This window comes from Geotrypetes seraphini, chromosome 3 (genome assembly GCF_902459505.1).
Source record: "Geotrypetes seraphini chromosome 3, aGeoSer1.1, whole genome shotgun sequence".
NCBI classification, from domain to species: Eukaryota; Metazoa; Chordata; class Amphibia; order Gymnophiona; family Dermophiidae; genus Geotrypetes; species Geotrypetes seraphini.
In genome coordinates, this window is record NC_047086.1 from 341,823,783 (window position 1) to 341,849,415 (window position 25,633).

The following is a 25,633-nucleotide window of genomic DNA, read 5'->3' on the forward strand; positions in this document are numbered from 1 at the left end:
TAATATATCTCAACTCTTATCACTTACAGTGTTTGTTAGGCGTGCTGAGAAACTCAATAATTCTGAGATTCCAAAACAGCATTTTAGGTGGCCTGGTCCTGGTTGGATATGAAGTGGTGCCGAGGAGACTTATGGCTGGAAGTGGGTTTTGTTTCCTCAGCTTCTGGAGCTGTTCTAGGTCCCTGTACAAATGATAGATGGTCATGGGCACTCTGCTGGAAATATACATTTATGCCACGTTCATCCTTTTCTCCTCAGCTTCAGGAGTGCACACAAAGGGTTCCTATTCCCTTATTTTGGTAACAGTACAGAACTTAAGTGGCTGTTGTAAAGCTAAATGCTGCAACATTTCTCCTAATTAAATTTACTTGCTAGGGTAGCCAGAACTCTTTCATACGTTTGCTGTAGCTAGTTGGCTAGGGCTTTTGGGCTGTGTGGGCTTTCCATTCACATGGAAAGCAGCCAGAGCAGATGACGACTTGGACTTAGTGATTAAATGGGGAAAATGCTAGGAAGCAGAGCAGGGAATTATGGATAGGACAATGGAGTGGGAGTTTCGAGAGGATTGTGAGAACTTGGCAATTTTAGATAAGGGTGGGGGTATATTGATGGGTTGGGAGTAAATGAGTGAGGGGTTGTAAGAGATAAGAGGCAACAAGAGGGGATGGTATGTACTGAACAGTTGAGATATAATGTAAATGACCTGGAAGACTGGAGAGAGGATGAGAGGCATTGAAAAGGGATGGGGAAACTGGGAAGGGGTATGAGAGAAAAGGGAGAGGTCTCTGAAGGGGTTTAGTAAGGGTAGAAATGGGGTTGAAAAGATTGTGCAAGGTAAGGAAGAAGAGACAGGGATGGAGCTAGGACTGATAGGGTGAGAAGAAGCAATGGAAGGTAGGTGAGAGCTAAGAGGGTGAGTACAGAGAAGGGCTGTGGAGTCAGTACACAAAAATGAAGTGGGAGGGGGAGAGTTAGGAAACTGGGGATGAGAGAGACAAAAGGGGCAACTGGAATGCAGGAGAGGGAATGAAAAGGAGATGGAAAAAGCCAGTAGGTAGATGAGAAGTGAAATGACTATAGACTGCAGACTGATAAGAGAAAGAAACACAGGAAAAGAAACATAAAAGAAAAGATCAGTGCCAGACAAATGTAGAGAAGGAAAGAAAAATGACAATAGGAGAGCGAAGAAATGGAAAAAGCCCACCTGGAAAATAATTTAGAAGACTTGACACATGGAAAGAGGAAGAGACTGGGTCCAGCCCAATCAGAAAAATAAATTGTTCAGACAACAAAGGTAGAAAAGAAAAAAAAAAATTTATATTTAATATTTTTTTTAAACTCTGACCAAATCCAAATGCCTAACTTTATAGAATCTGGGGGACAGAGAGCATTTTTTCTTCTGCTATTTGCATATACAGTAGATAGTGCTATTTTCTGATATTACTCGTATGCACAAACTACTCCTTAAAAAAAGTGCACATTATAGCCCTGTTTCCATAAAGATGCCTAAAGTTAGGCGCTTAGCTTAATCGGCACTGATAACAAGCAATTAAGAACATAAGAATAGCCTTACTGGGTCAGACCAATGGTCCATGAAGACCAGTAGCCCGTTCTCACAGTGGCCAATGCAGGTCACTAGTGCCTGGCCAAAACCCAAGGAGTAGCAATATTCCATGCTAACGATACATGGCAAGCAGTGGCATCAGTAAGTTAAGCAGTCTTTGTTAAAAATGATTTTGTGACTTTAATCCTTTAATTGGCAGATAGTGAAATAGCTGCTTTACGTAAGTTGATGTTGAACAAGAGCAACAGTGCCAAGTAACAGGCATTTGGAGATGCAGATCTTCCATAAGAGCCATAGAAGATACATGTTGCTTTTGAGAAACAATGCCAAATAAAGGGTTAACAGATATCATATATTGTATACGTGTAGTTTTTAGGAGCATGTTATTAAATGCTATTGCTTTGCATAATAATGACTACATCCCAAAACATGTGGAGGGGCTTATCGAAAGGAACGTCTAAGTCGCAAGTCGTCCAAAGTAAAAAACAGCCTAGGACACATTTTCAAAAAATATGTCCAAATTTTTTTTCATTTCGAAAATCGTCTAAGTATACATCCGGCCAATCTGATCATTCAAGACGCTAAATCATCCAGCTTTATACCACATTTTCGTCCAACTTTTCGTCCAAGTCAAAAACGCCTAGAACAAGCCCTGTTGGACATGGGAGGGGTCTGCAAAGTGATGGACTTAACACCCAGACATGGCACCTAAATAGTGGGGTACCTTACAGGGCATTGCTATGAACTTTACAAAAAGGGTGCCATGTCATCATCTCACTACAGCTCCCTTATAGGTCATGGTGAGGCCCCCAAACCACCTCCAGAATCCCATAGACCCACTTATCTACCACCCCAATAGCCCTTATGGCTGCAGGAGCCACTTATAATAATAATAATTTTATTCTTTTATACGCCATAATATGCCAGTACAAAAGGGTTTTGGGGGTGTAAAGGGGAGTGCACGTTTCAATATCAATGCAGTGATTACAGGGGCTTATGGGCATGAGTCCTCCTCTCCATAGGTTCCTAACCCACCCCCAAGACGGCTTAAGACGCCTCTGGGCAGCACAACTAGGCTTTCCTATGCTAGGTTGCCAGGTGGTGATGTTCTGAAGGCACAATTTTCAAGTTGTGATTAATATTTTTAGGGGGGGGGTTGGTATTCACTGGGGTAGTGTGTGGGGGTCTGTATTATGTGTTTGCAGTGCTTATCTGGTCACTTTAGGGGGGGTTTTGTGACTTAGACCATGTTTTAAATGGTCTACGTCACAACGTCCAAGTTCCGTCGATCCTGTGCAGTACGACTAAGTCTAAGCCGGCCCACGTCCCGTCCAACTCCCGCCCTCGACACTCCTCCTGACACGCCCCGTTTAGCTCTGGTTGTTCAGCAGCGCTATGAAGGCCCAGGTCGTTTAAGTACGTCCAAAACCCGTTTTTTATTATCGGCACTTGGACGTATTTTGACAATATTCGTCCAAGTGCCGACTTAGGCCGGTTTTTGGACATTTTTCTCTTTCGATTTAGAGCCCCATACTGCAATTAAATTTGAGCTACAGTAATTTATAAACTACACAGAAGCTAAATGAAACTCTCTAACTGCATGATTGCATCAGTGCAGGCAACCTTTCTGTTTCAAAATTCATTTCTATAATCTAGATGTGCTGATGAGCAATGGACTTCCTGAACCTCTCTCCCACCTCTCCAAAGCACAGATTCTTCTCTCCCCTGGATGTGTGCATGGACAGAAAATGAACAAAACCTACATTAACTTCCACAGAGCTAAAGATCTTCCCTCCTGCTGATTGCCAGATGAGGGTGATGTACCATTTTTTAAAGACATAAGTGAAATTTCATAGCTATAATGGCTGTAGTGCTGACATTTAGGAGGGTGATGAGGTGGAAGTGGATGGTGGAAAATGATCACTGGGAAGTGTGATTTCTCTTATTTGAGCATCACCCTCAGGATGACAATAAATCACAAGGTTTCAGTTTAATAAAGAGTAAATGAGACAGGGAGGAGAATGATATGTATTTTTTTTTTTATTAACAGATGGGAACAGGGTTAATATATAAGGCCAAATGAAAATGTTTCAGCTTTATTAACTGTAATATGAGAAGTGAGGATTTTATTTGCATAGTGTAGGGAAGTCAGTCCATCTCCATCCTCCCTCTTCTTTTCTATGCACTAACCTTGGACATGCCCAACTTTTCATGAATTATTTTCTAAACTGTACCTGCTGAGATGCCCATTTCTTCAGCTATTTGGGAAACCTTAATTTGTCTATCTGACAAAATTAAAATCCTTGATTTTCCTGCACATTTCTATAGAAGTTAATTCCATCATCTCTACCCCACTTAAACCGCTTGCTCCAAAATTTTACTTTGTAGGATGATGGGGCAGACTCACCATAAACTGCAGTCATGTGTTCATGGATCTCCTTTGGCTTTTTCCCTTCTTTTGTGAGAAATTTTATCACTGAATGGTGCTCCAAATCTAGCGGTTTCTTGATTCGCATAAGGACTCTCCTGACATTGTGTCTCTTGAAATTTTAGACTGGCACGGAGCCTCAACTGTGCGTGAGTAACCTTGAAACATGCTTGCTACTTTTTCATACTCAGGTAGATAAGAACATAAGAATCGCCACTGCTGGGTCAGACCAATGGTTCATCGTGCCCAGCAGTCCGCTCACACGGCGGCCCTTAGATCAAAGACCAGTGTCCTATTTAAGTATAGCCTTACCTGCGTATGTTCTGGTTCAGCAGGAACTTATCTCACCCTTTCTTGAATGCCCCTCGTAAATATTCAGCAAGTGGTGGTCAGTGATTTTTTTTGGGCGCCGGTGGTGTTATGCTTGGATATTCAACACTGGTTGGTATAATTGCTTGCAGCTAACTTCTAGGCACATATAAACTTAAGGCCCATTTTACAAAACCGTAGTGGTGATTCTCCAGCGGCAAATGCACTGGAGCCCATCCAATTCCTATGGGCTTTGGTGCATTTGTCACAGGAGAATCACTAATCGTGGCTTCATAAAAAGGTAGGATTACCAGACATTCGGATTTCTGCGGACATAGCCTCCTTTTAGAGGACATGGCCGGGTGTCCGGACAGCTTTTCAAACCCGGCACTTTGTCCAGGTTTTGAAAAGCTTCCAGCTAGGAGCAACGTCTGGATGACATCTGCGCATGCACAGATGCAATGTAGTGATGTCACATGCATGCATGCATACATACATGTGAAGTCATCACGTCACAGCGCATGCGCAGATACCCTCCCGACAAGGGAACAGGTTGAAGGGGAAGGGGCTGGGGCAGAACAGGGTGTGACTTGGGTATAACTGGGCGGGCCTGGGGGGCGGGGCCATGGGTCCAGATTTTAGTTCCGGAAAATCTGGTAACCCTATAAAAGGGGCTCCTAGTTAGGCTAGTGTTCTATAAAGGTGCCTGTCTCTGTACAGAATATGCTCCTACCAGGCACCCTCTTACAGAATTGCTCGACCATGGAGGGGAGTTTTGACAATGAATTGGGAGAGGGAAAGTTTGTTATTATCATAGACCAGCCACTTGAAAAAAAAAAGTGGGCCTGACCTGGGCCTGCAATCATTGCCTTGCTGCATCTAAGAATGCATAATATCCCTAGCTGCAGTAATGAAAAAAAAAATGACAGCAATTTCACTAAGCTGAGATAGGGAAAGAGATTGGGAATTGTAGACCACCTTTTTGTAGTTTACCAACTACACTCAAAGCAGTTTACATACAGGTACTTCAAGCATTTTCCCTATCTAATGTCCAGGGTTGCATGAGCAATGCAGGGCTTGAACCAAAACCTCAGGGTACTGAAACTATAGCTCTAATCCAGTGGTAAATTTTTGAGTGGTAAAATAGTAGGATAATGTGCTATTTTACAGTGACATAACAGAAAGGACCTGATTCTTGAAATGTGCGTCCCGATTGCAAGCGCCGGTAGGCATCCTATCGCCATCTGGCAGCCAATCGGGACACATGTTTAAAAAAAAACAACAACTGTGTGATGAAGGACGCCTAGATTGTAGGTGTCTGTAGCGCATCTACGTAGGGATGCTTAAGCACGCCCAAGGTGGGGCGTGGTTTCATCAGGAAGTGGCCTCGGGTATGCATCCCTATGCGTCTTTGTAGGCGCAAGACAGACATCTTAAATGTAGGCCTGCAAACTGCTGGCCTGCATTTATGGCGTCTGTTCAGTGATGTAGATGCGATTGACACGTGATCGGCGGTCGCCTCTTAGGTGTCCGCTGAGATCGGCAGCCTATAGAGAATCAGGCCCAAAGTCATAGATAGTAATACTCGAGGGAAGGGGGTCTCCTTGAGTGTGACTCTTCTTCAGCTAGTACAAAATAGCTTCAACTAAATCCAGATAAATAAATACATGACGTTGAGCTGAAGTAAGAAAGGCATTTTTTTTTTGCTATTTCAGCTTGTCTGCGGTGTTCTTTGCTCACATGTTTAAAGACAATAGACTGTTTTCAGTCCAATTCTTTATATGTGAGGTTGCAAACCATTGGACCCCTGAGGAAGGCGTGTTCACCGAAACACAGACCGTGTAGGGTCCGGTTGGATTTTTATCACTGTATTTTTTATCATTGTACTTTTTAAATTGAATTTTCATGGTTTTATATGTCAGTGTTTAATAAATTATCTCCAGAACATCTGTATCCACAGATTTTGTTCTCATCGGTAGAAAGGCAGATAAAACAGGAATTGCTAAGAAATGAGATTTCATGCCAAGTCTGATTGTTAGACCCATCTCTGAAAAATTAGAGCTGAGCTGCTATAGCTTCTTCTCATCACTCTACCTGGCTCATGGAAGCTGGGCTCAGTGCTGAGATGCGAGTCTGGTAGCTCTTGCTCACTCTCATTCCTTTGCTCATTGCTTCTGTTAATGATCAAGTGTCTGGCATAAGGATTCATGTGGTGTGGTGAATTCTCCTCATTGGCTGGAAAGAGAAAAGGGAAGCAAATGGTCACTACTACAACCAGAAAGTGTAGAATTTTACAATTTTGTACATTGTACATACTTACCTATAAAACCAGAGCAAACAACCAACCTGAATTCATTAACAATTTACTTATCCCATACAATCAAACTAGGACTCTAAGATCCACAGCTCACAACCTCCTTACTATCCCCTCACTGAAGTACATCAACACAATGAGGGCTATAATATTTTCTGTCAGTGCCCCTTCGCTTTGGAACAGTATTCCAAATCACTTACGTGAAATAACAAATCTTGCTAACTTTAAGGCGAAGTTAAAGACATTTTTATTTCATGATGCTTTTGATAATTAAATTGCCCTTTTAAGAGCGAACCAGTTTTTGGTAATGGCTTTTTATCTTTAGTTTCCCTTCCTTTCGTTTTTTCCTTAAATGTTCTTTTTCTCTCTACCAATTGTAGTTCCAACCCTTCTTCCCTCATTTTCGTTTGTCCACGTTACTAAAAAATTGTTACTTCTCCCAGTTTGGTTTTAATTGTTCTGTAACTTATTCTGGTATGTTGTTTTGGTATATTTTTTAAATCTGTACACCGCCTTGAAGGTTTGATTAAATTTTAAATGAACTTGAAACTTGATTGCTTAATTGATGACTGCAGTTTGAGTGAAAGGTTGTTCTGGCATTGATTATCACTAGAACCGCAAAGCAAAAATAAAAAAAGGTCAAGGTTTAGTCTTCTTTCTGGTGGGGGTTCATAACTGATGTGAAAACTTATTATCCTCAATGACATCCTTACACGTTTCCTTCTCTTGGGAAATTTATAGATAAATAACAATAATGGAGAATTTGTTATCTCAATATGGCTATTTTCATCATATAAATAAATAAGTTTAGTTCATGCTCAGTAGGGTGGTCCAAAAAAATTAATTAACACACTTAATTTGTGCACAAGGCTAATTTTATAACTTTATATAAAAATGAAAAACACACAAAATTTTACTTAAAACAAAGTTTAGGGGTTCCTCACCTCGCTGTTTTTGAAAACTAATGTTAAACCTAACAGTATATTATAATTCATGTGCACTCGACAAATCAACTGTCTATGACATAAGAGCCGCCTTTGATGCAGAAGGAAACTTCTTTCAGTACTAGCCGAAGAACAAATTGCTTCTGTTCTTCATCTTTTGTCAAAGTATCGTATTTTTCAATGAAGCTTATCCCTCATTCTGGTGCATCAGCAGCAGTCAGTTTGGATGCTCGATTCCAAAGTTTCTTGAAAACTGGATCATCAGTCCACTCTGTGGGATGTTTCTTCAGGAATATTTTCAGTTTTGTTGATCCTCCTTCAATCAAGAGATCAAAAAATGACTGTATTCTCTGTGTTACAAGACTTTCATAGGTCACAGGTTCCATTTCATCTGTACGCATGTCATGTTAAGGAATGTCTAGCAATGGTGGACGCTGTAAGTTTTGCACCATTCGTAGCTTTGTTTCTGGTGTGCTTCTCTCATCAAAAAAGGTAAGTGCTGCTAGGTGCTAGGACAGAAACCATAGATACCTGGAAATGGCTGTGAGCACCTTATTTGCAACAGTTTTATTTGGATGTGTGTTGACAGTAGACAGCAGTTCAACATAATTGTATGGAGCCCTAATTCCCATTGGCTTGATCCCATACCGCCATCGCTGACTCACACGCCAACTTATAGCTTTCCGGTAAAGGTTTTCCTTCATCATAGTGATGAAAATTGACCAGTCGAAGAACATTCAGTCCACATGGCAGTCTAGCAGTTGATAGCTGCTGACTTCTCAAAGAACCAGTTTTCAGGTGCTTGCAGATCACAAACTAGACACCACCATACAAATTAACTATGCACAATCACCTACATACACAACACACAAGCAAACAGTGCATGCTGGGGGTGACCTCTAAATATTGTCAAATCAAGCTGAAATTTGAGAAATGAGTAAGACATACTAAGTAGATAAAAATAAGCTTTGTGGAGACAAGATTTGACAAGGTGTTTTTGTTTCTTTGCATACTACCATGGACCACCCTAATGCTCAGGGTCAGATTTCCATTGGTATTTTAGATAGCTCCTTAGGGCCTTCAGGCTTCTGTCCTGGAGGAAATTTTTTCTAAGCATGTCTCAAACTGAACAACATTTGGACTCATCCCTGGCCTATTTCTGCACCTTTAATGGGGTATCTGATGAAACACTGCTCTAAGTCTCACACTGCTCAAACCTGTAGGTGATTGCTTCTCTTCTGCAGATACATACATACCCTCTTGTTCTTTGAGATCACAGGACAGATTTAGCTTAGTTGTTCCCACAATTCGTTCTGTCACTAAAGTTGTAAATCGATCATGTATATTCCAAGTAGCTGAACCTTTACTGTGGAACTCGGTTCCAGATTCCATCTGTTTGATTTCTGATTTCCTGGCATTTCGAAAAAGTCTGAAAGCCTACTTTTTTCGACTTGCCTTTTCAAATTAGGCCAGTTTGTAATTTTGTACTTGCTTGGTTTTAATTATTTTAAGGTATAGGTTTAAGGTTGTTTTCTATGCTGTTATTTTATAATAATCTGCCATGTTCTCTTTGTTGATGTATGTCACATTTTGGTTTTGTTTTAATTATGTATGTATTGTTATCAAAACAAAAAATAAAGAGGAACTGGAGAAAATTAATAATCTCCAGTATATATACACTGGGGAAATACTCAAAACTTGACCCCTTATGTTACTGAAAATCAGTCCTACGTATTCAGTTCAATAGATGTACACATATAGGGGAAAAAACACCTCAGAAGCTGCAGGGCAAACAGTGCTCTGGAGCTATGGAAGGGAGCCTAAGTAGCTCATTAGCTCCCCTCCAACATTCTATCATAGGCGAAAATAACCCCTTCATGTGACTTAAACATTTACTGTAATTCAAAAAGTGTAAACATCACTTATCTTTTGCCTCAGGATTGAAGTGGAAATTTCACAGCATGATGCAAGCACGAATAGGACTTCCTCACAAATATTAGCCGACGATTCATGATTTGAAAATCATTTCATCAGGGCTTGCATTCTGAGGGGGACGGTGACTACATAAGGGGTCAAGTTTTGAGTATTTCCCCAGAGTATATACTGGAGGTTATTAATTTATTGAGTTGTATTGTTGTTATCCACATAGATGTCCGATATGTGGGCTATAAGTGTAATAAATAAATAAGGATGTGCAGAGCTTCAAGAAAACATTACCAGATGAAGGAGGGGATGCCCCTTTTACCCATGTTTTCTCCAGATTGGGGGTGAAGTATCTCTGATACAAGCTTAGCAGAATTCCCTTCCCACCAAGAAGCACCAAAAAAGGTACACCCAGCCCGTCTCATTCTCTTCTCAGTTTTGGGTGGTTTAGAGCACAATCAAGCTTGCATCCATAAAGTTTCTACTCATATATTCATTTCCCCCTGATATGTTTTCCATGCCCATTATCCTCATTATTTTTCTCTCTCTCAGTTGGATTATCTATTAATGTCTTGCATAACAGGTCTTCACCCTACCCCTATTTTAAACCTTCTCTATATTAACCTTCTTTATATTATATGCAAGAAAACAAGGATACAAACAATTCTCATCTTACAAAAATAGACCAAGAAAAGGGAAACAAAAGAGAAACCAGAGAAATACCAATACGCTTTCTGGACTACAATTGAAAGAAGACAAGAATACAAGTAAAACAAAGAAACTAATCACAAGTAATCATTCCATTAATGAAAAGACACTGCTGCCCCATTGCTTAGGGGCAAATTTTGCCGTTTGTGATAACAGATTATATTATAGTAATGTATAATGAACTTCAGGAGTTTGTAGTCCTTAGATGATGAACCCTTCCTGAACATCTGTACTCTGTCTAACCAAACAAAGGGAAAAATATTTAATAGTGCTTATTCAATTAGTGAACATAGGAATAACCATACTAACTAGGGGATGCACTAAACTTACCGATCATCTACCGATTGCCGCTAAACCGGTTTGACTGGTTGTGCGATCGATCGGATTTCCCGACCCGATACAAACCGCTGACCGTGAGTTTCTCCGAGCAATCGCTCATTCTCTGATCTGAGCATGCAAATGAGGGGATTAGAATTAAAATGCCATGCAAATTAGGTGAGCAATCGATGTACAAAATAGCTTCTTCCAGCAGAAGAAATAGTGATCGGGTTTACCAATCCAAAAAAAGAGTGATTGGTGAAGACCAGTCGCTCATGATCCTTTCCGACTCTTCAGCCCTGAAAGTAATAAAATATGTATCGAAGTTACGCTATAAAAATAAATTTAGATATACAGTGGAAAAAAGTGGTAAACAGAAGCAGGACGGAAAAGTATAAACGCTGCCTTACTTCTCGCTTTTACAACAGTGCCGTCCAACAGTTGGAGTTGGAGAGAGAGCTTTATGGAAATTTTCCCCGACGCAGCCACTCATTGGCGAAACAAAAGCTTTGTTGGAAAGTAGAACTGCTTTTATTCACCACAACGCTGTGAATCTGATGAGGACACTATAGCAGAAAGATCAGCATGCTGGGTTAGAGCACAACATTTTGGGAGATTGACATCATGATGTGAAGATAAGTTCAACATTGTTTCTTGTTCTTTTTCAGTGGTGGGAGTATATCCCATTTTGAAAACTGCATTTTGATATTTGTGGAGTTTTTTGCCTATGATATATACTTTGAACGGCTAGAAACCCAGTGGGTTGCTGTCTAAATATTAAATGAGGTTGAGGCTCCACTTCAAGTAAATGGTTTTTCAGTGGTTGTCACCATCACTTGGCTAATAAAATTTTTTCAAATTTTTTAGTTAAATATCTCTATCATATCTCCCCTCTCTTGCCTTTCCACCAAAGTATACATATTGATATCTTTAAGTCTGTCCCCTTATGCCTTAAGATGTAGACCATCAACCATTTTAGTTGCCTTCCTCTGGACCAACTCCATCTTGTTTATATCTTTTTGAAAGTGCGGTATCCAGAATTGTACACAATATTCTAAATGAGATCTCACCAGAGTCTTATACAGGTGAATCAATATCTCCTTATTCCTACTGGCCATTCCTCTTCCTATGCACCCAAGCATCCTTCTAGCTTTTGCTATCGCCGTTTCAATGTGTTTGGCCACCTTAAAATCATCACATACTATCACACCCAAGTCCCGCTCCTCTTTCATTCATAAAATTTCTTCACCCCTTAAACTGTACTATTTCCTTGGGTTTCTGCAGACCAAATGCATGACCTTGTATTTTTTAGCATTAAATCTTAGCTGCCAAATTTCAGACCATTCTTCAAGCTTCACTAGGTCCTTCCTCATGTTTTCCACACCATCAGGGGTGTCTACTCTATTGCAGATTTTGTTATCATCCACAAAGAGGCAAATCTTACCAATCAGCCCTTCAGTAATATCACTTACAAAAATGTTAAAAAGAACAGACTCAAGAACCGAATCTTGAGGAACACCCTAGTAACATCTCTTTCCTTAGAGCATTCTCCATTGACTACTACCCTCTGTCACCTGCCACTCAACCAGTTCCTGACCCAGTCCGTCACTTTGAAGCTCATAACGAGGGCACTCAGTTTATTTATTAAATGCCTGTGTGGAACACTGTCAAAGGCTTTGCTAAAATCTAAATTCACCACATCTAGCGCTCTACCTCTATCTAATTTTCTGGTCACCCAGTCAAAGAAATTGGTCAGATTTGTCAGACTTGCCGGCCTGTAGTTCCCTACTTCTTCCTTATTTCCACTTGTGTAGAGGGACCATATCCATGGTGGAGCAGTGTGGCTGATGCCAGGTGGACTTCTACAGCCTGTGTGCAGCAATATGAATCAGGAGCAAGAATGCATACTTTTATCACATTCATATAGCCAAAGTACAGGTCTTGCCTATCTCATAGGAGAGGGGAATAACATCTAATAGTGGAACGTAGCACATAGTCTCGGTCTTTTACTAAGGTGTGGTAGCTGATTTAGCACGCGCTAGTGCTGCCCGATTCACGATTCGAATCGATTCACCGATTTACTTCAGGCAAATCAATTCAAATCGATTTGTTTTGGCAAAAAAAAAAAAAAAAAAATCGAATTTACCGATTCGTTGGCCCCCTTGCTAGAGACCCGTTTGGGCTTTCCCTCTGCCACCGGAGTCCTTCTATTTAATGTAACTTCCGGTTTTGTGAAACCGGAAGTTATATCAAAAGCAAGGACTCTGGTGGCAGAGGGAAAGCCCGAACGGGTCTCTGCGTGCAGATCGGCAGTAGCAAGGCTTTCGCCTCTCCATCTGGAAGTATTTCTCCTCTCCTCTCCTCCTCAGCCAGGCAAAAGCAGCGGCTGCCCAAGTGGAAACAGGAAGTTTTCAATGAGGGCGGGCCGCAGTGGAGAAAAGACACAAGAAATGGCAGCAGGAGAGGATCGCTAAATCACTACCGCTACTGGCAACATGTTGTATCATCAAAATAAATGTAGATGGGGGCAGAGGGGAGATGGACTTGGGGGAGTTGGAGGACTAGAGAAGGAGAGATGGGGAGAAGATGGATGGGAGAGATGAACTTGGTGGAGGGGGAAATATGGACTAGGGGGAGGGAGAGATGAACTTGGGAGAGTTCATGGACAGGGGAGATGGGGGTGATAGAAGAAATAAAAACAGGAGAGGGATTGAGATGGTGGACAATGGGATTTAGGGAGGGAAGGAACAGAAAGGGAGAGAAGTTTGACACAAGGGATGTGTAGGGGGGTAGAGTTACTGGATAGGAGGGTAGTTAGAAATAGAAAGGGAGGGCGGAGCCTGCGCGGAACAGGGAGTGGACGCATGGAGTAGCGGCTCCTTCACAACAACGCCAATTAACTGAATCATAGACTCCCTGCTTTACCTTTCGCGTTTTCGCTGATCGGATCGCCCTCGAGAACACTTGCTCTCTTTCAATGTCACCACCAAAATCAAATAAAGGCGATTCGACCCCGATACTGCCCTGCGGTAAAAGACCGAAAACGGACCCCATTTCGCCCGACAAAATGGCGGCGAACTCAGAAACTTCGCAAATGGATGCCCTGATAGCTGAAATGCGGGCCTTCAAAGGGGTAATGCGAGAACAGGTGGACGAAATCAAACTCCTGCGTGCTGAAATAGGAGCGTTGAATGACCAATTTGTAGACGCCTTAGAAGAAAAATCAGCGACATTCGTAACAAAAAGCGCCATGATAGACCACCATGATAAACTCCTCACCTCTCTACAACGTGACATAGAGGATCTTTCGAACCGCAGCAGACGCTGCAATGTCCATATCGTTGGGCTCCCGGAGGCTTCAGAGGGAACCAACATGATTTCTTTCCTCACTGACTTCCTGCCTAAATCTCTGGGCCTCTCCTTCTCCACCCTGCTGGAGATTGAAAGAGCACATCGTGTTCCTTCGCGCCTTTCTGCACACTCCACCTCCGCAAGGCCCATAGTGGCGAAGATCTTGCGTTATCAACATGCTCTTCAACTTATTAATGCCGCTAAAGCATGTCCTCAGCTCCTACATCAAGGCAGGAAATTTTTTTATTGTGCCCGACCTCGCAAAAACCACCGCTCTCAAATGCAAAGAATTTCTATCTTTTCGACAACAGCTGAAAGATATTGGGGCTAAATATGGCCTCATGTATCCTGCCCGTATGAAAGTTACATACAACAACCGCACCACCTCTTATGTGGATCCAGCAGAACTGAAATCTTTCCTGGACTCAATACCTACTGCTATGACCTGATTTGGCCTTATGTACTAGGGGTATAGTATAGATTTTCAGTTTTGGTGTTGTAGAAGTGTTCTGATGCTCTGTGTGCTCATTTCTCCCAGGTTTTTTCTACACAGGCTCACCCTTACACTGTTGTACTGCTTATACACCTGTGCATATTTTTGTGTTAATATGCCATGTATATGCTATGAAGCTCTCCTTTTGTTCTCTTTCTTTTTTTTATCTCTCTCCCTCTTTTCTTTTCATCATCTCATAAGGAATGGTTCATATTCCCTGGACTCTGTTACCTTGTACAACCTACACTCTTTCTGGCTGCCTTATATGCATATATACTCTTCTCTTTTTACAATTTGCAATGGCTGACTTTCATATCATGTCCTATAATGTGAATGGGTTGAACCACCCCATCAAAAGGAAAAAAATAACTCATTACATCAATGTAAAACATCCAGATGTCATTTTCTTGCAGGAGATCCATCTCCCATCCGCATCAGCCCTCAAACTGTCTATCCTAGGGTATTCCTCTCATATTTTTTCTCCAGCCCCAAACAGAAAAAGGAATGGTGTTTCTATCTTTTTCAAGAATACTGTTCCCATTATTATAAAATCCCAACGAACTGATGCGGAGGGGAGGTGGTGTCTGGTACACGCTGCCTTACACTCTATAGACTATGTATTCTTGAATATCTACGCCCCTGTTCTGGACCACCCAGAATTTTACAGACAGATCCAATCCATTCTTATGGAATTTTCCTCATGCACTATAATTATGGGCGGTGACTTTAATCAAATACAGGATATCATTCTAGATAGATCATCCTCTTGCACACCTTCGTCCTCTAGATCTCATCAAGAACTTCACAATCTCATAACTAATTTTAATCTAATTGATCCCTGGAGGCTCCTTTATCCCAAGGGTAAGGAATTCACACATTTCTCCCCATCACACAACACATACACGAGAATAGATTACTTCCTTGTGTCTTCTACAATCTCATCTCACCTCACCAATGTTATCATACATCCCATCAGTTTAACTGATCATGCCTCGGTTTCCATGTTCTACCACTCCTCTACTCCCCCTCAAAACAATCGTTCCTGGAGGCTGAATAATCACCTTTTATTCGATGAAGATATAGTTGAGAAAATAAGTTCCTTCACTGCTGAATTCTTTGACATTAACACCAGGGATGAAACTGTTAACCCTTCCATTATATGGGAAGCCTACAAAGCCACCTTAAGGGGTGAATTCATTAAACTTTCCTCCTGGAAAAAGAAACTTGCAGTGCAAAAGGAAAAGCAGTTAGAATCCTCAATCAAACAATTAGAACTCAAACACATGGACTCCCACTCACACGATCCATCCATTTACCATCAATTACTTAAACTTAAATATGAATACAATTCCATAACTTCCTATAAAGCCAGACAAGACCTCTTCATGATGCACTCGGGCCATTATATGGGCGACAATGTCATGGGTAAACCGCTCACCAACTATCTTAAAACAAAATCCAAACGTCTCAATATCTCTTCTATCTACTCTCCCTCAGGACAACTACTTACTTCCACTGAACATATCGCATCCCAATTTGAACTATTTTATACAAACTTATACAAATCCGATCTTCCACCGCACACTCCTGACTTTGATTCATTTTTAGATAATATTAATCATCCTCAGTTAACTATGGCTGCCAAGACAACATTAGATTCTCCCATATCCTTATCTGAAATCACCTAGCGGTATCCAGTCTGGCGCGTAATAAAGCCCCCGGCCCCGATGGGCTTACCAACGAATTCTATACAAAATTTATCACTTCCTTAGCCCCTCACCTTCTGACATACTACAATTTTATCCATCGCTCGCCGGATAAACAATATAATTTTGCTGAAGCCACTGTTGTGGTATTCCCGAAACCAGACAGAGACCCCATGCTGATAAAAAACTATCGCCCCATATCCCTTTTGAATCTAGATTATAAAATTATGGCTAAAATCCTATCTACTAGATTGAACAATGTCATCACAGAACTGGTTCACGCTGATCAAGTTGGATTTATCCCATGCCGTCACATTGGGGATAATCTTAGACTTTTTCATCATATTAATGCTCATGCTAAATCCTTGTTGGAACCCGTGATCGGACTGGCTATTGATGCTGAAAAAGCTTTCGATCGAGTGGAATGGCCTTTCCTATTGCGAGTCCTCCAATGGTATAACTTTGGTGAGTATTTCATTGATTGGATTAAAGCACTCTATTGGCAACCCTCCTCACGTATTCTGGTTAATAACACTCTTTCGAACAAATTCTCCTTACATCTTGGCTCTCGACAAGGCTGTCCTCTTTCTCCCTTACTCTTTGACTTAGCTCTTGAACCCCTCCTTTCTGCCATACGTCAATCAGATATAATTGAAGGTATTCCTGCAATTCACAGACAACTAAAACTGGCAGCCTATGCCGATGATATCCTTTTATTCATTCGCAACCCACTTACATCTCTTCCAGCTCTCACTCAACTCATTCAGAACTACTCCTCCATATTGGGATATTCAGTAAACTGGGACAAGTCTGAGATCTTTCCCTTAAATGACTTGATCTCACAATCAGATCTCTCCCATTTTCCCTTTCACTGGTCCACTGAAGCTGTCAAATACTTAGGCATTCTAATACATAAGGATCCCTCTCATATTATGTCTCTCAACATATCCAAGATCAAAACACTCATTCAACAGACCTTTAACAAATGGTCACCCTTATTTTTGTCCTGGTGGGGCCGTCTCGCCTCGATAAAAATGAACCTGACCCCCAGAATTTCTTACATTCTCTCAATGCTACCAGCTCTTTGTAAATCCTCGTTATTTTCATGGATAGACAAGACTTTGACTTCCTTCCTTTGGGATAACAAAAAACCTCATATTGCCTTAACCAAATTAAGAGCCTCAAAGGTCAATGGTGGCTTGAATCTACCAAATTTTTCTTTATATTATCTAGCCTCTCAACTCAAATACGGGGCTCGTTGGTCCCAGATTCCACACCCTTATGATCCACCCCCTTGGTTGGAAATGGAATTAATGGTAACGCATCCATTCTCTCTTCAGACCTTCTGTTCAATGTCTGTACCCATCCACTTGTGGAGATATGAACTCCTAGGTGCGACGCAGCATGCATTACGACATCTGGATGTATTGTCGGAATATCCATTAAATAGAAGTGTTCGAATGTGTCTCTGGAATAACTCGAAACTGAAACATAAAGGTAAAATGTTTTTCTGGAAAAAATGGCAAGCTGCTGGGATTTGGTACGTTGACCAACTTCTCAGTAACTCTAAGATTATTCCTTTTGTTACCCTTTGTTCTCATTTCCCTTCTTTGATGCATTCACAATCTCAATGGGCGAATATCTCATCAACCATCAACTCCTTACTAACTTCTTTAACTCCTTCAACTCAACAAGTATCTCTTTTTCATTGGAGTGATTTGGTCTGTCAACAGGGTGGAGCGGTGTCATTTTTCTACAAGATCCTGCGAGACTTTAAACATACGTTCTCGCCCCATGACATGACACGATGGTCTTCCCTGCTGTCATCTCCTATTTCGGATATCAACTGGAACCTCTACTGGACAAAGACCAATTGCCCTCTTCTGTCAGCTAGAGTGGCTCAATCTTTGTACTTCGTTATGTGGCAAGCGATATGGACCCCTCATCGCATGTGGAAGGCAGGCTTGCGTCCGGACTCCACCTGTTGGCACTGCCGTCTCGCTGAAGGTACCCTGGACCACATGCTATTTCATTGTCTTTGCATATGACCTTTTTGGAATGACATTTGGAAAACTATCCAATCCATCACAGATTCTCAAGAAGCTATCTCTTTTGACATTATTATGCTTCGCTCACAACATCCCTGTTTTGTCTCCGCGCTCTGTCCGTCTAAACTTATAGATGCAATGGTGGTCATTGCGATTATGCATATACTGAAGAATTGGAAATCAGCCTCCCACTTGAATTATACCTTTTGGTGGAATACTGTATGTTTATACAATAGGCATGAACAATATGCTGCTGAAAAATGCTCAATATCTTTATTGCCCTCTGTGCCTCCTCCATCTCCTTGGACGTTTCTTGATAGGTATATTGCTTCTCACTCCATGACCATTCCTTAACTCACACTCAGCTTATATTAAACATTTTTTCTTCTTTTTCAGTTCTCTCCCTCTCTTTTCTTTCCTTTTTCCTTCTCACCATCATTACCTTATGATTACTGTTTTATATGCTCAGATAATGCTCCTTTGATACTTTGAATGTTTGTTCCCATACATTTGTGTTTTGCCTTTGTTCAGTTAAAAAGAAATTTTTCAATAAAAAAATTGAGCTAAAAAAAAGAAATAGAAAGGGAGAAGGATGGAAGGAGGTGGGGAAGGAGGGAGAGATACTGGATGAAAGGGTAGTTGAGAAAGGGAGAGCTGGTGGATCTGGGGATGGTGGGGTCCATTACTGCAACTATGGGAATAGAGACGAAAAAAAGGAAAAATGCCAGACCTCCCGTGGAGGGAAGGGAAACGGAAGGAGAGGACAGAGATGGAAGACGGATGGTTAGCACAGAGAAAGAAGAAAACGACAAATGGGCAAGAGATCCTGGCAAGCGAGTTATCAGAAGACGTTTGTCACAGAGCCTGGGACAAAAAAAATTTGAATGACCACAAAAGGTAGAAAAAATAATTTTATTTTCTGTTTTGTGATTACAATGTGTCAGATTTGAAATGTGTATCCTGCCAGAGCTGGTATTAGACTGCGAACGTGAGCTAGGATTTAACAGAGCAGGAAAAAGTCTTTTTTCTGTATTTATTTTGTTTACACCACAGCGCCAGTGTGGATAGGAGAGGGCAAAGGGGGTGGAGTGGGTGAAGAGGCGATAAAATAAACCCATCAGGATGTTTGAAAAAAACATCCAATTGGGCAGGAAAATCGAATCAAATTGAAAAATTGATTCATTAGGCTGAATTGAATCGAAATTTTTTTCCTGAGTCAGGCAGCACTAGCATGCGCTAAATCGGCTACCGTACTTTAGTAAAAGGACCCCACAATGAATAATTACTGGATTGATGGTTTAACTTTGCCTCAAAAATTAGTGTGACTATTGGGCAGACTGGATGGACCACCAAGTTCTTAATCAGCTGTCATTTGCTATGTTGTGATATATGCAAGTGTTTTTAAATACACTATAGACCCCATATGACATGGATGTTGGGGTCCAAGATATGTGACCGTGTTATAAACGAATCTATGTTATATGGGCAAGTCTATAAATTGGGTGCTTACATTTATGAGCCCATTACATGCATAAATGCAGAGAATACTGACATATATGGTAAACATGTATAAGTGTGCACTTACTTGTAAATCGTGATATTTTAGTTCAGAAAAAGATTCAGAGGGTCTTTTACTAAATATTAGCTCATGTTATCTGCAGCAAGGCCCATAGCAATCAAATGGATCCCGTGGCAGATAACATGAGCTAACCTTTAGTAAAAGATTCCCTTAGTTCTAGTTTTTACTCATGCGCAAAAACATGTAATTTTTATTCTTATTTTGTTCTAATTCTGTCCACGTTAATTATAGTTTTTATTCAGTGTAGGCCCAGAGGTTTAGCTCTTGTTCAGTTCACAAACTCATGACCAATAATTTCATTGTTTTTAAAAAAAATATTATTATGAGCAAAACAGACAGTTACTTTTTTTTGTAATTCTTTATTGATTTTCAATTTGAAAACAAAGTGGAAAAATTTTACATACAAATAATGCAATGAACAGTACTTACATCCAATCAAATACTACAATACAAAATATATTCCCCCCCCCCTAACTCCCTCCCCCCTCCCTGGTTGTGTGTGAAGATCAAATAGGAATTAAAAGCTTATACAATTAATCAGATTTAACAAATTCCGTTAATGGACCCCATGTTGTTTTAAATATTTTATTATGTCCCAATATTTCCAAATTCATTTTTTCATATCCATAACATTGGCACAAAGGGCTCCTTTTATGAAGCTGTGTTAGCGGCTTTAGCGCATGCACCTTTTTAGCACGCGCTAGCCAAAAAACTACCGCCTGCTCAAGAGGAGGCGGTAGCGGCTAGCACGGCCGGCAAATTAGCGTGCGCTATTACGCGCGTTAAAACGCTAACGCAGCTTCGTAAAAGGAGCCCAAAGTTTCCCACCAAAAGGAAAAATTTAGCTTGTCCCAGTTCTTCCAATTCCTGGTGATCATTTGCATGGCAACCCCTGTCATAATTATAAGAAGTCTGCCTTTTTAACCTGTATAATGGATTTTTAGCTTTCAACAATGTTCCACGTATGACCACATCGTAGGACAATGGAATCGATGTTTCCAGTATCATATTAATTTGTCCCCATATTGATTTCCAAAAATTGAGTATCAAGGGACAATAAAACAACAAATGATCCAGTGTTCCTACTTCAAAATGACAATGCCAGCATCTATTAGACTTAGAACTATCCAACTTTTGTAAACGAACTGGGGTCCAAAAAATTCTATGTAACAAAAAGAACCAGGTTTGCCTCATAGATGCTGACGCTGTACATCTCATCTTCCAAGTCCAAATCCGTTGCCATTGAGTAGCACAGTTACAAACATATCAAGAGCAGCCCTCAGAATATCACATGCAACTGACTTAGTGCTTTTTTCAGTGTAAAACCAAACCAATAGCCAAAAACAGTATTAGAATAATTCTCACACACCATTTCCCCCCCTCCACCCATACATCTGACAAATAACTTGGCCGACTCATTTTATTCTCCAGATGGCACTGAAAACTCTGCTTTTTGGCCGGGTATTTTTAGAAAAGTTTTTTCAGTACATGCAAAACTACCATTGACAGACTTTGTTGCCAGAAAACGTGGTTATGGCTGAATTTAAAATAGGTGTCTAGAGAACAGGTATGTGAATTCTTATTTGAGAGGTAGTTTTCTTGGCTGGCTTTTCTGTGTACTTCAGAAAGAACATGCCTTCTGTGACGGGTGCTTCCAAATGATCCAAACTGGTAACTATCAAAGACCATGTGTAGCCGTGGGTGGGCCTGGGTAGAATGGGGATTTCAAGCTGTATCAGCAAGACCTCACCCGATGACACTGAAAAAAAATGTAGCTCTTCACCTTGGCATTACAGGTGAGCCCACCCACTCAGGGTCAGGACTGAACAGCGGTGCATTCTTAGCTGTAACATGTAGGTGGCAGGGATCCCAAGCCCTGCCTGCTGAAGATGATACTAAAAATGCTACTCTTCAGCTTTGCAGTCTGCTGCATCTCTCTGACCTCCGCCGACACTGATACTTGCTTAGTTTAATGTATGATTGCTGGCATCAGCAGTAATGCAGCAGATTGCAGCATTGAAGAGCAGTGTTATGGCATCATCTTCAGCTGATAGGACTTGGGATTCCTGCCAACTCAGGTAGGAGGGGTGAACACTAACAGCATAAATGACCGAAAATTTCTAGTTTTATATGATCCAGTTTTCATTATTAAAAAAAAAAATGATACTTTTACCTCTAGTTCTCGTGAACTAATGACCAACAATTTTCATTCTGATGATTATTCTCATTAATGAAAATATCCCTGTTTGTGTAAATGTCAATATTCTCCCCAAGAGCTTGCCTGTAAATACCCATGCAATTTACATAGTACATATTTGTAAGGGGGGGGGGAGGGTGCATACAGAGCGAAGAAGAATGGATGAGATATAGACATACTTTCTACTTCCATGAGTAACTTACAAACTGTCCCTGCCGCAATTAGCTGTTCACTCTTACACCATCTCTATGGTTGGCATAAGCTGTTAGGGTTGATTATAGACGTGTAGGTGCACTCTAAATCAGTAATTTCAGTTTCCAATTTCAGAATGGTTCTAGCTTAAGCTGCCGTATCTCAGGTGACACAGGTGATGATCTCACTGCGAAGCACAACTTTATAAGCTTCCCATAGAGTTACAAGAGACAGGTCTTCTGTATCATTGTTGGCACAAAGGATCTGCTTCAAGATTCTATCAGTGGTGCATCAGAGTTTGTATAGTTTTGTTCCTCTGAATTTTCAAACTCTATGGGAGGTATACCAACTGAGGATATGCTTAAGGTCTGAAGGCACAGCGAGATTAATTTTGAGGAAGGAGAATGCTGTCCGGTATGAAAAATCAAGAATAGCACTGATGTCCGTGGCAGGAGTAAAACAATGGATCTCCTCCCTGGCATCCTGAGGACCTGTTCGGATCGATTACAGTTTAAGCAAATACTAAAAACTCAATTGTATGTAGATGCCTTCTTCTGATGCTATGTGGAAGGGAGATGTTTAAAGAGGAATCTGAACTATGAATAATGCTCTTGCTTCATTAATGACTGATGATATGTAATCCTACTGTAGTTCCCTGCTATTTTTAGTGGGTTAAACGTGTGTACTGAAAGTACTGTTATATGTTGCTCTCTGAATCATTGTGAATGTTTTATGTTGTAAACCGCTTAGTTATAGGCGGTTAAGAAATTTTATAAATAAATAAATAAAATTCTTGTATAACCTGTTACATTTTGGTACGAACGGTATCTTCCGCTAACAAATCTACATTCAACCTCCAGCAAGTTGGTATGTGGGGAGTGTGTGGCGCAGTGTTTAAAGCTACAGCTTCAGCACCCTGAGGTTGGGGGTTCAAACCCACACTGCTCCTTGTGACCCAGGTCACTTAATCCCCCCATTGCCCCAGGTACATTAGATAAATTGTGAGCCCATCAGGACAAAACAGGGAAAATGCTTGAGTACCTGAATAATTTCATGTAAACCATTCTGAGCTCCCTTGGTATAGAGAATTGAATAAATAAATGTAGGTTGTGAAGATCAAACACAACTGCTACTGGTGTGATGAAAGCAGTGTCCACCCAATTTTCAGGGCCAGCTGGGCATGATTCCTGGTCAGCTAAATAGTGCTAAGCCAGCTAACTGCCGATAATCAGCAGGAGATAGCTAGTTGTCTCCAGCTGAATATCCCAGCACCAGCTATTGTAACTAAACTTTAGCATCTATTGTTTCAAAACAACTCTCAGTTTCTGGATAAATTTTCTATATTACACCCATATCAACATGGGTTTCAGGCCATGTCATAGCACAGAAACATTGCTTGTGTCACTTATATCTAAGATCCAAATCATCGTTAGTAGAAAATGCTCAACTGTACTATTGCAATTGGATCTGTCTGCTGTGTTTGATGTAGTGAATCATATAATACTGATATATTTGCTTTCACAACTGGGTATCGGTAGAAACGTCTTTAATTGGTTTAAAGATTTTTTGGTATTAAGGGCTCCTTTTACTAAGCTGCGATAGCAGTTCTAGCGCGCGCTAGACCTTAACGCCAGCATTGAGCTGGCATTAGTTCTAGCCACGTAGCGCAGTTTTAGCGCGTGCTAAAATCCTGTGTGCGCTAAAAACACTATCGCAGCTTAGTAAAAGGAGCCCTAAGTTCATATGTGGTTAACTTTGGTAGAAAAATATCCTCTGCTTGGAAACCTGATTATGGTGTTCCCAAGGGGTCATCATAAGAACATAAGAAGTTGCCTCCACTGAGTCAGACCAGAGGTCCATCCTGCCCAGCGGTCCGCTCCCGCGGTGGCCCATCAGGCCTAATTGCCTGAACAGTGTCCATGACTAATTTTGTAACTGCCTCTAATCCTCTAATCCTATCCCTATTACCTACCTCTACTCCTATCTGTACCCCTCAATCCCTTTGTCCTCCAGGTACCTGTCAAGACCCTCTTTGAAGTCCTGTAGTGTGCTTCTGCTTATCACATCCTCCGGTAGCGCGTTCCATGTATCCACCACCCTCTGAGTGAAAAAGAACTTCCTGGCGTTTGTTCTAAACCTTTCCCCTTTCAATTTCTCTGAGTGCCCCCTTGTGCTTGTGGTTCCCCGTAATTTGAAAAATCTGTCCCTGTCCACTCTTTCTATGCCCTTCATGATCTTGAAGGTTTCTATCATGTCTCCTCTAAGTCTCCGCTTTTCTAGGGAGAAAAGCCCCAACTTCTTCAGTCTGTCAGTATATGAGAGGTCTTCCCTACCCTTTATTAGCTTAGTTGCTCTTCTCTGGACTTTCTCAAGTACCGCCATGTCCTTATTGAGGTACGGCGACCAGTACTGGACACAGTACTCCAGGTGCGGGCGCACCATTGCACGATACAGTGGCAGGATTACTTCCTTCGTCCTGGTCGTGATACCCTTCCTAATGATGCCCAACATTCTGTTCGCCTTCCTTGAGGCTGTGGCGCACTGCGCTGACGCCTTCAATGATGTGTCTACCATCACTCCCAGGTCTCTTTCAAGGTTACTCACCCCTAGCGGTGATCCCCCCATTTTGTAAGTGAACATCGGGTTCTTTTTTCCTACATGCATGACCTTGCATTTCCCCATTTTGTTGAAGCTCATTTGCCACTTTTTGGCCCACTCTTCCAGCGTTGTCAGATCTTTTTGGAGGTCTTCGCAGTCCTCCATGGTTTTGACCCTGCTGTATAGTTTAGTGTCATCTGCAAATTTAATAATCTCACATTTTGTTCCTGCCTCCAGGTCATTGATAAATATATTGAACAGGAGCGGTCCCAGCACCGACCCCTGCGGAACTCCGCTCGTGACCCATTGCCAGTGTGAGTAATGGCCTTTTATTCCAACCCTCTGTTTCCTGTCCGCCAGCCAGTTTTTGATCCATCGGTGGACCTCCCCTTGCACCCCGTGGTTCCATAGCTTCCTTAGCAGTCTTTCATGTGGTACCTTGTCGAAGGCTTTTTGGAAGTCAAGGTAAATGATGTCTATAGATTCCCCTTTATCCACCTGGCTGCTTACCCCCTCAAAGAAGTATAATAAGTTAGTGAGGCATGACCTGCCCTTGCAGAAGCCATGCTGGCTCGGCTTTAGCTGCCCAGTGTTTTCGATGTGTTCCCAGATGCAGTCTTTAATCAGCGCTTCCATCATCTTTCCCGGGACCGAGGTCAAGCTCACCGGCCTGTAGTTTCCTGGGTCTCCCCTTGAGTCTTTCTTGAAGATGGGCGTGACATTTGCTATCTTCCGGAATCTCTCCAGTTTTTAAGGATAGGTTGCATATTTGTCGAAGTGGCTCAGCTATTTCGTTCCTTAGTTCCTTGAGTACCCTTGGGTGAATGCCGTCCGGACCTGGCGATTTGTCGCTCTTTAGCCTGTCTATCTGCCTAAGGACATCCACTTTGCTCACCTCTAATTGGACCAGGTTTTCATCCTGATCTCCTTTTACGATCTCCTTGGGTTCTGGAATGTTGGT

At 41.4% G+C, this 25,633-nt stretch overlaps 1 protein-coding gene across 3 annotated transcripts in view; it reads right to left on the reverse strand.

Moving 5' to 3' along the window:
• The window catches only part of ALK (ALK receptor tyrosine kinase), a 792,617-nt gene that overhangs the window by 129,094 nt on the left and 637,890 nt on the right, over nucleotides 1-25,633 (reverse strand). For 2 of the 3 annotated variants that reach the window (XM_033937960.1, XM_033937962.1), the window contains one exon: nucleotides 6,396-6,536. The exons of the other annotated variant lie outside the window; for it this stretch is intronic. In XM_033937960.1, the coding sequence (XP_033793851.1) occupies nucleotides 6,396-6,536 (141 nt within the window). The remainder of the gene's footprint in view (nucleotides 1-6,395; nucleotides 6,537-25,633) is intronic. 3 annotated transcript variants of the gene reach the window in all.